Below are 15417 nucleotides of genomic sequence, written 5' to 3' on the forward strand. Positions count from 1 at the left end.
TGACGAATTTTCCAGCTTCGTACTTTCTTCACTGGGATTAGGGTCAAGAAATTCTTCTTCAAACTATTCGCTTTTTATTTCAAAAAAATCAAAGATGCTGCCAAAGTAGAAATTGCCGATGTCCGACATGTTTGTTACAAACAAAAGTGTCAACGCGTTCATTGTATTCGTACGCGGTGAATCAGTCACTTTCCTACCCAGTGTTCCATGCGGCAAGCCAGCATCGTACCTCTGCCCATAGAAATATTCTTCTCTATTTCCATGCTCTGCCACAGGCCAGAAAGATGTGACGATTCGTCACATCTTGCACCATCCATTCAATATAATCTACATATTTCTTAACTCATTTATTTTTGACGAGTCAACACATCTAATTAAACATCTTTGATAGAATGGTTTAGTTTCACTGAAAAAATATCCTAAAACATGTAACACTATTTCGATTTGCGCAGCGATCCTTTGTTTACATAGGTTGTACGGCTCCACGTGTTGTCATCGAAGCCAACAGAGAGCAAACGATGCAGCCAGTTTGATGTCTAAATATGTACTGTCATAAATGTTACTGTCGCAGTTGTGGAAGAATATACATGTCACAATGTAAAACATTGTGAAGAGCGCCCCGAAAAGCTTGCGTTAGGCCAGTCTCTTCTTATTATGAATATGCGCGTTTGTTTACAAGCAAGAGAAAAGTCCGGTCACGTGATATGCAAATTAGCCTGCGGCAGTGATGTTATAATCACATCAGGAATGAGCATGTGCGCAGAGATCGTTGAAAACATGCCACATTTGTAATAGTTTCGTTTACTTGTCATGTACTATGTGTACCCCAAAAAAGCAAAGGATATACTTTCTTGGACGGTCCAAGTAAATAAAATAATACTTAATTGTGTCATGCCTCTTTAACGCTCTTGGTTTATTTTAGTCAAAGCATACATGCTTCCACGAGTTACTTCCCTTCTTCCACGTGGGCACTAAGGCGCGATGAACAAGACAAAACGCTAAGTTTCTCGAGCCAAGAAACCTGTTTGCTTCGCGTGGGACACCAGTAAAGAGTAACTCCTTCTACGATCGAAATTGCATATTGCAATTTGTACAAGTCTGAGGTGAGTTGTATATATTTGACGATAATATCTGCCACGCCGATTCATTTTGCAAACGCATTATTATTTAACGCCCCCATCAGCGGCGAAGTGACGACAAACCCGAAACTCCACAGGGGCCTCCTGTGGGAAAGTGAGCTCGTCTTGAACACGTTGTCGCTTGGACATTGACACGTATTTGTGATTACGGCTTAAGCATTTTAAAGATTTAATTGATATTATGTAAATTTGTGCATGATGGCAGGAGGAAATCGTTGATTAAAAACATGATTGATTAACACATGATATCGGGGTCCCTTTTTGACAACAGATAGGGTAACATGTATAAAGGGAGGTAATTCATTGTCATGGATGTTTTTGTTGTTAGGTGGTCTGCAGACATGAAAGTCGTGTTATTGTCTTATTTCATCAGCTATGGCTTATTTGATAAACATGACGACAGCTGCACTATTGTACGTGATCACAGAGTCTTAATTAAATTTAATTATTCTATCACTCCTGAACTGAATATATGATTGCAGTCATTCCACCACAAGTGCTCACCTTTGGCCCCAATTTGAGTTTTTATAGAGGTGGTGTTTGAGAGGGTGTCACATTTTGAATTTATTTCCTTTCTGGGGGAGGGGAGAGGAGCTTTTCAAAACACAGTATCAAAACATAGATGTTCTGGGCAAAAGTAAAAAGGTTAAATATTTTGTTAATCACAACAAAGGGCCATCAATATTTTATGTTTTTCTCTTCTCCAACCTCAAACTGCACGAAAGCATGCAGGCAAAAGAAAGATATCAATAAAAAAACCTAAGTTTTTCACTCAAAATGAAAAATGTTAAGTCAATATCAAATGGAATTATAATATTATGCTCCTTTTGTAATAGGCTTTAAATTTATATGCCATGAAGCCTCTTTGCTGCAGAACCATTTCTTTGTAAATATAGATGGTGAAAGACTAAAGTGATCTATTTCTATGAATGTTCACGGGTAAAAGTAGTTATGGTTCACAAGATTAGGGCACATATTTCTACAGGCCAGGAAAATTGAGATAAGAAAACTTATTATTTCAGAGTTGGTCATCCTCGATAATCTCAAGGGTATACGTTACGATCACTCTCCACTATACCCTGGATGCATCCAAGGCTTGGCCCGATAACTATATTACCTCCCTTTGCTGTCTTCGCATTCTCACAGTAGCCAATCAGCTAAGCCGCCGTTACATCTTAGCTTGCCAGTGTCAACAAAGATAGCGGTCACAGTCGCGAAGGTTTGTTCGCAGTGCATATTTTTTGGGAAATAATACATACAAATTGATAGATCTGAAACTTTAAAAGAATATATGAAAGAACTCCTTCTACCTCTTTTCAGAGTACCTCTGCATCAGTTGTGTTGCCAAGTTTAAACGGTTAGATAATTTAAGAAGCGAAAGTGAGTTGTGATTGGTTCGCTCAACTTCCCAGCGTAGACACCTGATTGGATAAAAAAAACAGCAAAGGGAGGTAATAAAATACTCGGGCCAAGCCGTGGATGCATCCAGGGTATAGTGAAGAGTGATCGTAACGTATACCCTGGAGATTATCGAGGATGAGAGTTGGTGGGAGATGGGGAAACACAGAAATAAATGCAGACAGACTTAGACACTGTATCCCTTGACAAAACAATGACTATTTGGAGTAATTTTTGTAGTAATCATCTGATTAAAAACTAATAAAAGATTGAAAAGGCCTTATCTTGTGCCATTGTTTGCATATTGGCTTGGCTGTATTAATGTCAAACCTAATCCCTCCGAAGTCACAAAAAGAAATGCCAGCCAAAGTTGGTTTTAATATTTCATTTGCCAGAAATATCAATAATGGCAAAACAAGTAAGTATGGTTTTACGCGGCTTTTAGCAATATTCCTGCAATATCACGTCAGGGGACACAAGAAATTGGCTTCACACTTTGTACCCATGTGAGAATCGAAACCCTGGTCTTCAGCGTGATGAGTGGACACTTTAACGTAAGGCTAACCCACTGCATCAAAACAAGAATCACCAAGTGAATACACGAATACAGATTAGACAACTCCATTTATAATTGATGGAAATGACTCACCTCCTGGTTAAACACTGACTCTTTGTGTCAAAGAATGCAGTTTGATTCTAGGGCTGTCACTTTGCATCAAACTATCGATGGATTGCAATTGTTGAGTCTCCAATAGCAATTAATCGATGACAGAAACGAAAAACTATCGATGCATCGATAGTACGCGTGACTATCGATAATGTAGTAATTGACTTCCATTCATAAATGGCGCAGCACAAAATACTGAAAGTACCAGATTGTTCACTTTGATTTAGAGTTATCCGCCCATGTTACCTCTTAAACAAACTTGACCTTGTTTCAAGTTTCTTGTCTCGTATTAAAAGAGACTGAAACTACTTGAGCTTGTTTTCATTTCATATAAACCATACATTTATTTGGGAAATGACTTCAAATGAGACAATTCAAGGAGAAGAAAACTATTGCAATAGTATGTTGCAATAAACTATCGCTATCGCAATAGTTGTTTCTCCCTCAATAGTCATCATATTTGATTCCTCCAAAGGTACGAGGCGGTGGGGTAGCCTAATGGTTAAAGCGTTGGCTCGTCACGCCGAAGACCCGGGTTTGAATCACCACATGGGTACAATGTGTGAAGCCCATTTCTGGTGTCCCCACCTTGATGTTGCTGGAATATTGCTAAAAGTGGCGTAAAACCAAACTCATTCAGTCAGTCCTCCAAAGGTACAGTATCTGAAGCCCATTCTTGTGTTCCACACGTTGTCACAGCTGAAATACTTCTAACCAACCTCACTGTTTCAGTTCCGAGTAGCAAGCATGGGTTGCCTGAAGGTTTTGGCCATCACCATATCAGTGTTGATGATTGGACTGTCTGCGTACCTGTACACACCTGTGCCAGACTCCATGGCAGAACCCTGGAAACTCCGCTCCATGCTCGCTGGCTTCAAGATCGTGAAACTCATTGTAAGTACAGGTGGAACTGGCCAAGATCATTGTGGTAACATGGGTTCAGAATCCCATATGTTCAGAAAAAATATGCAGAATGATCTTGTTCCAGTGTAAGGTTTACTGTTTACTTCAGTACAAGCTAGTGTTGGAAATTGGTTAAAATATGATAATTGATGATTAGTTCATCACAACCGAGCAATCGTCGAAATAATTGGTTAGCATCATTTGTCAAATTTTTCAGGTCTGTTTGTTATGAACAAAATTTTGCAAACTGCACAAAATGCATTTGCAAATTTCACATCTTTGAAGGATTACTACTGGCAAACAAGGATAAGTTGAGCACCAACCTGACAATTGACCTGTATTTTGCATTGTATGAGAGCCACCCACGGGCGCTTGCCATTGTTAGCGATGGGTGAAACAAGTTGCTCAATGCGTGTGGCAGGTACGCGTGGAATCAATTTCAACGTCATGCAATGCACATGTACTAGCCTACATCTACTCTCCCTTTCACAAACCAAATGGGTTGGTTCATTGCCATGCACCGCCTACTTCTCGTAAACGTCTTCTCTGCGCCGGTCCAACTTATCCTTGTTTGCCAGTACTATGTTAGGAACATAAATTTCCAGGAGCCTTTAATATAAATTCAATCATGACTTGGTACGAGGTCATAGTGTTTATGAAACATAAATTTAATGACACAGACAAAACCAACCATGTGAAAAATATTGTTAATGCAAACAATTGTTTCAAATTGTTTGTGTTCGATCATGTGAAAACACAATCGATTGCTTGGTCGTTTAGTCACTGCGACCGATCTTCGATTATTTCAATTAATCTGACCACGACTAGTACAAGCGGTGCCATCACATAAACACATAGCCCCCTGGGTGCATTTCCTGTGTGGTCTTGTTGCGTCAGATTGCATAGGGACCATTAATTTATAGTGATGACTTATGAGGTTACGACAATCACATTATGATCCTTGCAAGGCCCAATAGTTTCTTTGTATCATTTCAACACAACAGGTACTCCAGGCACCAGGCCCCGATTTCTCAAAAAAAGATAAGTTTTTACTCAAATTTCAAACTGAGTTTGACAATGTGTGAAGCCCATTTGCATCTTTAAAATAGAAAAGCCCAAAGAACTTTTATAATCTATCCACCAAACTCAAATTGTCTACAATGTTTGAGTTTAATATCGATTTCAGTTCATTCTGGGAAATGCATTTTCCTGATTTCAGTAAAAACTCTAACTTAAGTCAAAACTTAAGTTTGTTTCGAGAAATTTGGGACTGATCGCCAACACACAAACTCGGCAATCTAGCCCACTCAGCACCGCCGAAGTCATTGATCCTGAACTCATTAACCATTCTTTGTGAGTGATTTTTATGAACATTGGGTAGGTAGGTCGGGCTGTTTGAAGGATTTTACATATCCGAGGTTTGACAAAAACAAACTTTCATCTAAAAATATTAACATGCAGGTGCAAACTTTTGCTCTGAGATAGGAAGTATGTGTTTTTATATTGGCCTAGTTGTATAGCCAAAGTTAGTCACAGTGGGTTTGTTTGTTGTTTTACGCCGCACTGGCGATCTATAGCCCGTATTTTATATTGTATTGTCTTCTTTTATTGGAATGTTTTAGCTTTGTTCGCTAGTTTAATATTATATCTGTGATTATCTAGTATTTTTACTGTCCATCATCGACAGGTTTTAATCTTCAAAATATTTTCATTTTTTATTGTATAAATTGTTTTCGTCACGATATGGCTGAAATATTGCTGATGTGACGTTAAATATTAACTCACTCACTCACTTACGCCGCACATTGCAATATTCCAACTATATGGCGGCAGTCAGTAAATAGTCTGGACCAGACAATCTAGTGATCAGCATCATGAGCATGGATTTACACAGTTGGGAAACGATGACATGTGTGAACCAAGTCAGCGAGTCTGATCATGACGACCCACCTAATGACCAATTAAACCCGGTTCTTCACAGGTTTGTTACTTCTGAACACTATCTAAAACGCATTGTGTTTTCATCACTTGAGTGCAGGGGTACATGAACACAGACTGTATATGTTTGTTTTTTTCCCGCAGAGTGGCGTGAGTGAGCTGGTGGGCCTAGGAAGCAGTGTCAACGTGACCCGGAGGTTAATGAAGATGGTGGCTAGTCAGGCAGTGGCGTCAAAGTCTGACCCCCTTCTCAAGGTTTGTGTGTCATTCATTGCAGGGGGGTGGTGGGGTATCCTGAGGGTTAAAGCGTCTGCTTGTCACGCCGAAGACCCGGGTTGATTCACAACATGGGTACTATAGTCCCAACATACGGATCCAGTAACTACAAGTGTTGGTTTTTTGCTCACAATATGCAGACTGAAAATCGGAGCTCAGAAATCGACCGTTAATCTATTGTAATTGTAAACCACAAGACTTATATAGGCAATAAGAGGACACAATTAGTGGTGGTCCGATTAATTGAAATAATCGAAGATTGGTCGCAGTGACCAAACGACCAAGCAATCGATCACATTTTCTCATAATCGAACACAAACGATTTTGGAACTACTGTTTTAGTATTTGAAACACTTGACAATGGAACATATCATAGAAGTTGTCAGGGCCCGGAAACGTTTTTAATTCTTAGTAAACTCACTTCACTTACTGAAGTCATGACTGAATATTTCTTAAAGACTCCATACAGTTTATGTTAATGATATATTAGTCATTACCTTAAAGTTGCATCATTTTGCATTGGATGTGACATTTGCAAACGCATTATGCAAGTTTCTAGCTCAAAACAAAACAAAAGAAAAATACCAAAGAAAAAACAAACATAAAAACCTAGACAAAAAAACTCAAAAAACAACAACAACAAAACAACAACAGACAACCATGTTATGCTTATCTGCAAGGTCAACTTGAATGGGAAAATCTGATAAATGACGCTAATCAATTCTTTGCGATGATCGGTCGTTGGTAGTGAACCAATCATCAATTGTGAGATTTCATCCAATTCCCAACACTAGACACAATCATAACAATATTTACATTGTGCAAATAAAACAGGAACCAATTATTACTATGATCAAGACGATCGTAGACTGGTTGGAGCAGGGGTGGAAATAACTTTATAATTGCTAGTGTACTCCGGTACAGTGTCACATGTAAAATCACTTGCCCTGATAATTTTTCCGCTATACCGTCTGTTTTCTTGTTGATTCTTTAAATAAACAACATAATTAATATTGGAAAGTACAGCATGATATACAAATTTGCTTGCCCGACAGAAAAAAACACTGGACTCGGTCGTCGGGCAATGGGTTATGTCCACCCCTGTGGAGTGGCTATGCATTGATACAGCTTATGTCGTACTGGAGTTTAGATACAAAGAGGTTATTGCATGACAGTTTTTCATATATCAGTCGAAGGCCCCGAGGGCTGACATGGTAGCCTCGGGCTGATATGACTGGCGAAAGGGAAACTGTCATATAACTAGAGCTGTGTATCGTGGCCTAAGTGGCGAGACGATATATCCCGATACCAGTTTAATGAGGCGAGAAGATACATCATGAAAGTATTGGCAAGGAACCTGCGAGACGATTATCATCACGATGCAGTTGTGCTGATACGATACGTATCCTGATACTTTACAATTTCTAAAAGATGAACATATATAGTAGATAAAATGACTGAAACTTTATTTGTTATACAGCAGAACTTGCTTTACATTCAGACACACTTAAAGAGCTGTTCATCTAATAACGTTTCAAAATTTAATGCTTAAAGGGGAATACGAGTGAATTGCAATAATTTGCTGGGTGAAAGATAAAGTCATCAGAAACACATACCCAAATTTTCAATTAAATAATATGCATATTTATGTTTTAATCGCGAAAACAGTTTCTGTTATCTGAGCTTCGGCCATTATGCATATTCTGCTGGAACTCACGTGAAATTTCCGCTTGCCAAAGACCAAGCGCTACAGTAATACAAATCGTGTTGTTTCTGTCGTTTTTGTAAATGGTACGATGGTGTATTCCGTTGCCGGGGTATGCACGGAATCATCGAACAATAAAAAGAGCCACCATTCCTTCCTTTTTATAAGAAAAACGACAGATTTAGGCAAGAGAAATGTTCCGATCATTCCGAGTCTTACTTTCAAGACCAGTTGGCATCGGCATGCACTCACAGTCACACCTAAGAATATATTAAGATTCTTGAGAGGCATTTAGAAGTTGGTGAATATATAAGACGAGTATATATAATGTTCCCCAAAGTGAGTGAGGAATTTAGTTTTACGCCGCTTTTAGATATATTTTAGCAATATCACCATGAATCACCATAAATGGGCTTCACACATTGTACTCATATGAAAAGCACCTGCACTCTGTCAAATAATGATATTCTTCAACAAACCATACAACAACAACAACAACAACAATAAAGAAGAAGTTAAACGTTGTCATCCATATATACTCGTCTTATAAGAATATATTAAAGTACAATGAAAACATCTAAATGAGAATCATTTGAGCCGATCGCCGGCTACACACACCTTTACCCATCAAGCAGAAAACGTGCTTACTGCTTTGAATGTTGTTATAAACAAATATCCCATAAGCCGTGTAATTTTCAGGACGATTTGGTACAACAAAACGAATTCCGATGAACGTAAGAATAAAATGATACCTAATTGCATAGATTGTAAGATGTGAACAAGTGCCGACAGCGTAAAATGTTAGGATAAACAAAACTGTGAAAGGTATACGGATGTCCGAACACAATATTTACTTAGATTCAATTACCAAATCTATCTGTTCTCAATACAAAACATATCCAAACCATAACTTCTGTCCAAATATGCATGAAGATGTTCGGTGTCCGCCCTGGAAAGCCACATTTGAAAAATACCCATTGCCGCTAAAGCCACATTTCAAGTACAAACCTCGTCGCGGCGAAAGCCACAAAGAGTAAGGGAATCATTACCGTTTTTTCAAATAAGCGTCACCTATTGATCACAATGGCTTCACATTGTTTTAGTGACTTGTCCTTTGTTTGTTTAGTTGACATATGATGGGCGACTTCTATATTCTCCTTGAAGTTTTTATTTAACATTAATCTTGTCATGTTTATTTTGTCCTTTAATCTTGCATTCTCTGCTTTTATAGTAGATTGTATTATCTTAATTCCTATGTGTAGATGTACATATGTCCTCCTGTCACGTGCTACGCCTATGTCGTCACAACCAATTGTACTTTGGGCCACATGGCCAAACCACCGAATAAATTAATTGAATTGAATCAAGCGGTGCCTCCGTTTCGATGGATTCTTCTTCTTCATCTTCACTGGAAGTTTCTCTTGCATGATGTAAAATCGGCTGGTGTTGGTTCGGTCTAACATCCAGGTAAAAAAAGACATCGGGAACATCTTTTATTGCTTCAGAATCCATGGTCACTGTCAAGTTGTCAAATATAACCAAAGAGGAAGCCACCGGCAATAGGCACATTTGACATCATGTCACGTGATACCCGCCTCTGCTCATTAACTGTTGGGTATTTCCGTAATAGGCGGAAATTCGCGAGGGCGTTTTTCACGTTATTATTGCGATTTTACAAAGTTTTTGTGAAATTTTAATAACGGAAACTGACTTTTAGGATTCTTATTTCCATATATCAAAAAATAATATTACGTTAGTATTCTCCTTTAAGAAAGTGCAGTCAAACATATTCAGTATACCTTGATCTAATATATTATTAATTTGAAAGTGAAGTTTCCCTTGGGAGTGAGTGAGTGAGTTAATTTTTGTAACGTCATATCGGCAATATCTCAGCCATATCGTGACGAAAACAATTTATATGATACAAAAATGAAAACATTGTGAAGAGTTAAACCTGTTGACGATGGACAGTAAAAATACTAGAGTATCACAGATGTGAACATAAAACTAGCATGTAAAACTAAAACAGTGTAATTAAAGAAGACAATACAATATAAAACACGGGCTACAGATCGCCAACAACTGAAGGTAGATCACCATACTAGGAACCATGGGGACTTACATTACTTTTGATACCTGCATGGAGCCTAGCTGGATTTACACCATCCCTTCAGCTGCTGGCGATTGTAGGATAATTTAGCCAAAAAATTTCCTTTGGGAGGTTGTACTTCAACGCCAGTGGTTTCACAAACAACTCACTGTAATTTATATCAGAATTGAGAATCAATGAAAACAAACCTCTTTAGTCTGCTTTCTAAACTTTATCTTCCCTTTGTTCTCCTCTTAACAAAGCTAAGACATCGTTCATAGTTGTTAATAAATGATGTTATTTGTCAAGCAACTAAAACATATCTGCATATTCCAATTACTTGAAGACAAGTATTCTACAGGTCAAAGTGTTTGTAAAATGTTCACACTCTTTGACTTATACACCAACTCCTTTGTTCATGTAACAAAGATAACAGACACAAACAAATTCCTTTAAAATTCAATTTTTTTTTTAAATTCAGAAGAATTTCAAAGAGACTCCTTTCCTATTCCTAATGCAATACTCCTTACAACTTTAAGTAGTATTTAAGTTGTATCGGGATAAATCGTTTCTTGTGGCGATACATCGATGTATCATGGACCCTCGCGATAAAAATATCCAGATATATTGCCTAAATGTGTTTTGCATCGATGCACTCGTATCGTGTAGTTGACAATGTAAACATCGATACTATCGATGAATCGTTACACAACTATTGTCTTTTGTCCTATAGTATTGTAGCGCCATGAGCAAGTATTAGTGCCTGGATGTAGCGCTATATAAATACCCACATTATTATTATTATGTATTATTAATCATAACCTTTTTATCATACACTACATAAGATGATGTAACTCTAAACTAAAGTAGTCTACGTCTACTGAAGTTTCGAGCATTTGCGTGTATTCATTCCATACCTGTTTAGTAGCCAGACAATAAGGCTGACATGGATTTTCAGCCCTCGTGTTCAATATGGACATATACCGATAGTCAGTATGGTATGTGCAAAATGGTCCATATTATTGACAGGTTTATGATAAATCGATATAGCTAATGTCGTATATCTAAAAATAAGCATTGACAAAGCTTATGCCAACCGATCTCAAAATATTTGGATTTTTAATACATTGATACAGCTAATGTCATATCACACCAAAATAGTTTTATTTGCAATTCATTGATTCATATGTGAAAGATGCCTTGACCACACCCCAGTCTTAAGATCGTGAGATAGATGTAATGTTGTCACAAAATAATCAATGTTTTGTCCGTTTGTCCATCCAGGTGACCGACACCAGGTTATCTGGGATCAGCGTGAGAATCTACCGACCTAAGAGTGCCCCGACACCAAGCCCAGCGCTGGTGTATTTCCATGGCGGTGGCTGGATCTTTGGAAGCGTTGGTGAGTCGACTCAGTCCCAGATAATGGATGCGTTCATCGCATTTCTTAGTAAAACCAGGCTGTGGGGTAGCCTAATGGTTTAGCGTCCGCTTGTCCTGCAGAAAACCCAGGTTCGATTCCCAACATGGGTACAATGTGTTAAGCCCATTTCTGGTGTCCCCCACTGTGATATTGCTGGAATATTGCTAAAAGCGATGTAAAACCACACTCACTCTGATTAAAATCATTCCAGCCCAAATGACACAAAACGTAGAACTTTGTCAAAATAGTGCTTTGGATTTGTTTCCTAGATGTTTTTGTGTATTGAATTTTGCTGTTGTGTTCCCTGCTTGGGATGTTATCATTGTTTATGTATTCACCTTTAGCCAGTAAGGCTCTGACTGAGGCAATAACTGGCAGAAATGGCTTCATGAGACCCAGATGTACAATATATTACGAGGTACAGTGGAAACCTGATAAGTAAAATTTCAAGGGACTCTCCAAACTTGTTTACTTATCAGTAGTGTTGGGAATTGGTGTAAATCTCATAATTGATGATTGGTTCATTACAACCGATCAATCATCGAAAATAATTGGTTAGCGTCATTTATCAAATTTTCCTGGTTATGTTTGTTAATGCACAAAAAGAAAAAACATGTAGTTCTCTCGGGGTTTTTTCCGCAAATTGCACAAAATGCATTTGCAAATTTCACATCTTTAAGGATGATTAGTGTGTTAAAAACATACATTTCCTGGAGTTGTTAAGATAAACTTAATCATACTTGGAACGAGCTTGTAGTGCTTATGCAATGTCGAGACAAAATCAACCTTTTGAAAAATATTGTTATTGCAAACAAGTGTTCCAAAATTGTTTTTGTTTGATTATGAGAAAACATGATTGATTGCTTGGTCGTTTTGTCATTGCGATCAATCTTCGATTATTTCAATTAATCGGACCACCACTACTTATCAGGTATTTTACTTATCCAAATTTATCGAAAACCTGCAAATGACAACCATATGCATGTATATGTATACAGCAGAATAACAGAAAACATTTGTAAGTAATATGAATATTGGATAAACTCACTGACATTGCTATTTGGTCTACTCACTGATACTCGCAAGCTACATAAAACAATGAACAACTTATCAGGGCTGGCCTCCAGTTGTCAGGGTATTGTCAACTGCATGACGCCAGCAAGCTGTAAGTAGGATGTCAGATTATGTGGTGATCGCTAATTTAGTTATCCGGTCTCTTTTGTTAAGTAATTTATTTCCAGGGACTGTGAGAAGACGTTTAGTTTAGCGGTATTGTTTACTTATCCGAGTTTAGTTAACCGGACTCTAATAGTGATAATTAATAAAGAAATTTGCCGGGACCAAAGAATAGTGTTTACTTATCCGGTCTGTTCAGTTAAGCGGTCTTTACTTAGGCGGCTTCCACTGTATATCAGGGCTCCAGATATTTTCTCATGATCAGTAGTACGGACTCCTTATTTTTTCAATATAGGAGGACTGGAAAACAATAAGAGTACATTTAGAGTACTGAATGGAATTTAATGGAGTATCAGTAATATTGTGTTTCGTTTCATATAAGCACCACAACATTGCTACTTTTGTGTAAACAGATCAATAAACAATAAAACAATACTTTTTTCAGATAAAAACATCTGTAAATGATTCCAAGACCGCATACCATTGCTGTGGTGCATATCTGCTACGATTTCTAAATTATTTTATACCGTATCGTGCTTATTTTATATCCGTACATACGCCGATACGGCCCTTATCTGGAGCCCTGGTATATGTCAAATTTTGGGATCGTATCCTAGGCATGGAAAGTGTGTCTGCCAATACACCAAGCCAGTGTTCTTTGACACTGTTTTACAGGGACACCACTAGAGGTGTCACGATACGATATGTATTGCGATATCTTGGAACGATACGATTCGATTCGATGCATATCACTATATGCTATCTTTAGTTATTTTCTTCAAAAAAGTATATTTTGATAGCAAGTAACAGTGTAAATTTTACATAACTGTCAATTTCTACCACAGATGAACAAGATTAGTTTAGAGAGAATTGTTTGATTTTAATGTGCTTTTTCTTGTATATTTTGAAAAAAATTCCAGTTGGTATAAGATGTTTTTTTGTTTTCAGACCAGTATGATGAGTTTACAGCAGAGATTGCCAAGGCTGCCAACATCGTTGTGATGTCTGTTGAGTGAGTGTCTGTCTGATCATACCCACCTTGGCGGCTCTGGGTTTAGATAGATAACTGCAATTATAGCTAAAATACATGGAATTATCATGAAACGGCCCTCCCATTATCAGAAATTTGAGGGCCGCTGCAAATGATATTGGACCGCTCAACCTTAACGACGGGCCACTATCAGTTCTGTTGTCAAGTGACGTCATAGTGGGTGCGTGGGCTTACGGTTCATTCGACATTGGCTTTGGACTGGCAGATATTCTGGGTCAAACAAGTCAAAGCAACCCGAATTCCCGCTTAAAATAGCGGTAATATTGGCTTTCTTGCTGGTGCTAACCTTAACAATTGCACTATTAACGTTGTTGTTTGATCAAAACCGAACACTGACATAGTTTGACATGTTGCAGGCTATGGTCTTGTCAAAGGCCAAGGTCGAATATCATCACTTTCTGTTGTGACGTCACTTGAATTGTTAGATGACGTAATTGCATTCAGGCAGTCAACCCCGTCAGAAGTTGGTTTTGAGTAAACTTACAGTCAAATTCCTTCATTGTTTCCTTTTTCTTTTCAACACAAATTCCATGTATTTTAGCAATAATAACGGTAATGCTATTTTTGAGGGCATTATCATTTGCAGAAGCCCTCCGTCTTTTTCAACTGCCCTCCTTCGTCGGGCAGTTAATGGAAGACCTCGGGCTTCTGCAAATGATAATACCCAGAAAAATAGCATTACTCTTATACCATTGCTGTGATAGCATAAATAATTTATGATAAGCCACACGGCAGAGCACAGATTTGGAGACACATCTGTCTAGGGGATTCTAGATTAGAACAGATAACTGCAACCATTGCTTGTGGGGTATAGGAGGCACCTTAGTGGATTGCATATTCAGGGTAGGGTAGCTTGGCCTGTTTCAGGTTGTGACACTGTGATAGCATGAGTATTTGCTGATGAGGGCACGTCAGGGCAGCAGTAAAATGGAGATAAAAGTTTCGGTTTTACTTCATGTTTGAATGAAAATTCAGGACAGGATGGTGATGGGAAACAGAATCACTGGTTTGTCTGGTCTAGATATTTTCATCTTATATCTGGAATCTTATTGACTGGCACGTTAATAACAAACATCCAAATGAGCATGACTAGATGCTGTAAGATATCAACGATGTCACTTTTAGTCGATAATATTTTCACTCTACGGACTTTACTGGTCTGTGGGGTAGTCTAGTGGTTTGAGTGTACTGCGAAAGACCAGGCCCCGATTTCTCGAAACAAACTTAAGTTTTTACTCAAATTTCAAACTGAGTTTGACTATTTGTAACAGCTGAATTTTAACTCAGCTGCATTTTTAAAATACAAAAAGCCCAAACAACTTCAGTATTCTATTCACCAAACTTAAATTATCTACTATATTTGAATTAAATATCGATTTCAGCTCATTCTGGGAAATGCGTTTTCTCAAATTTGAGTAAAAACTCAAAACTCAGACTTAAGTTTGTTTCGAGAAATCGGGGCCAGGATTCAATTCCCAACATGGGTGCAATGTGTGAAGCCCATTTCTGGTGTCCCCCGCTGTGATGTTGCAGGAATATTGCTAAAACTTACTTAGTCACCCACTAAGCTCCTACTTTCATATTTAATAGTTTACCAAGTTTTGTTCTTCGCTTATTTTGGAAATAATGAAAACAATGTTTTCTTGGCATGT

At 38.0% G+C, this 15417-nt stretch overlaps 1 protein-coding gene across 1 annotated transcript in view; it reads left to right on the forward strand.

Moving 5' to 3' along the window:
* The first annotated feature begins 2322 nt into the window (after positions 1-2322).
* The window catches only part of LOC124253213 (arylacetamide deacetylase-like), a 36672-nt gene continuing 23577 nt past the window's right edge, over positions 2323-15417 (forward strand). The window contains exons 1-5 of the mRNA XM_046686941.1: positions 2323-2358; positions 3937-4098; positions 6190-6300; positions 11400-11517; positions 13663-13726. Coding sequence (XP_046542897.1) covers positions 3952-4098; positions 6190-6300; positions 11400-11517; positions 13663-13726 — 440 coding nt within the window. The 5' untranslated portion in view covers positions 2323-2358; positions 3937-3951. The remainder of the gene's footprint in view (positions 2359-3936; positions 4099-6189; positions 6301-11399; positions 11518-13662; positions 13727-15417) is intronic.

This window comes from Haliotis rubra, unplaced genomic scaffold (assembly GCF_003918875.1).
Source record: "Haliotis rubra isolate DU_JTF1 unplaced genomic scaffold, ASM391887v1 Scf535, whole genome shotgun sequence".
Lineage (NCBI taxonomy): Eukaryota > Metazoa > Mollusca > Gastropoda > Lepetellida > Haliotidae > Haliotis > Haliotis rubra.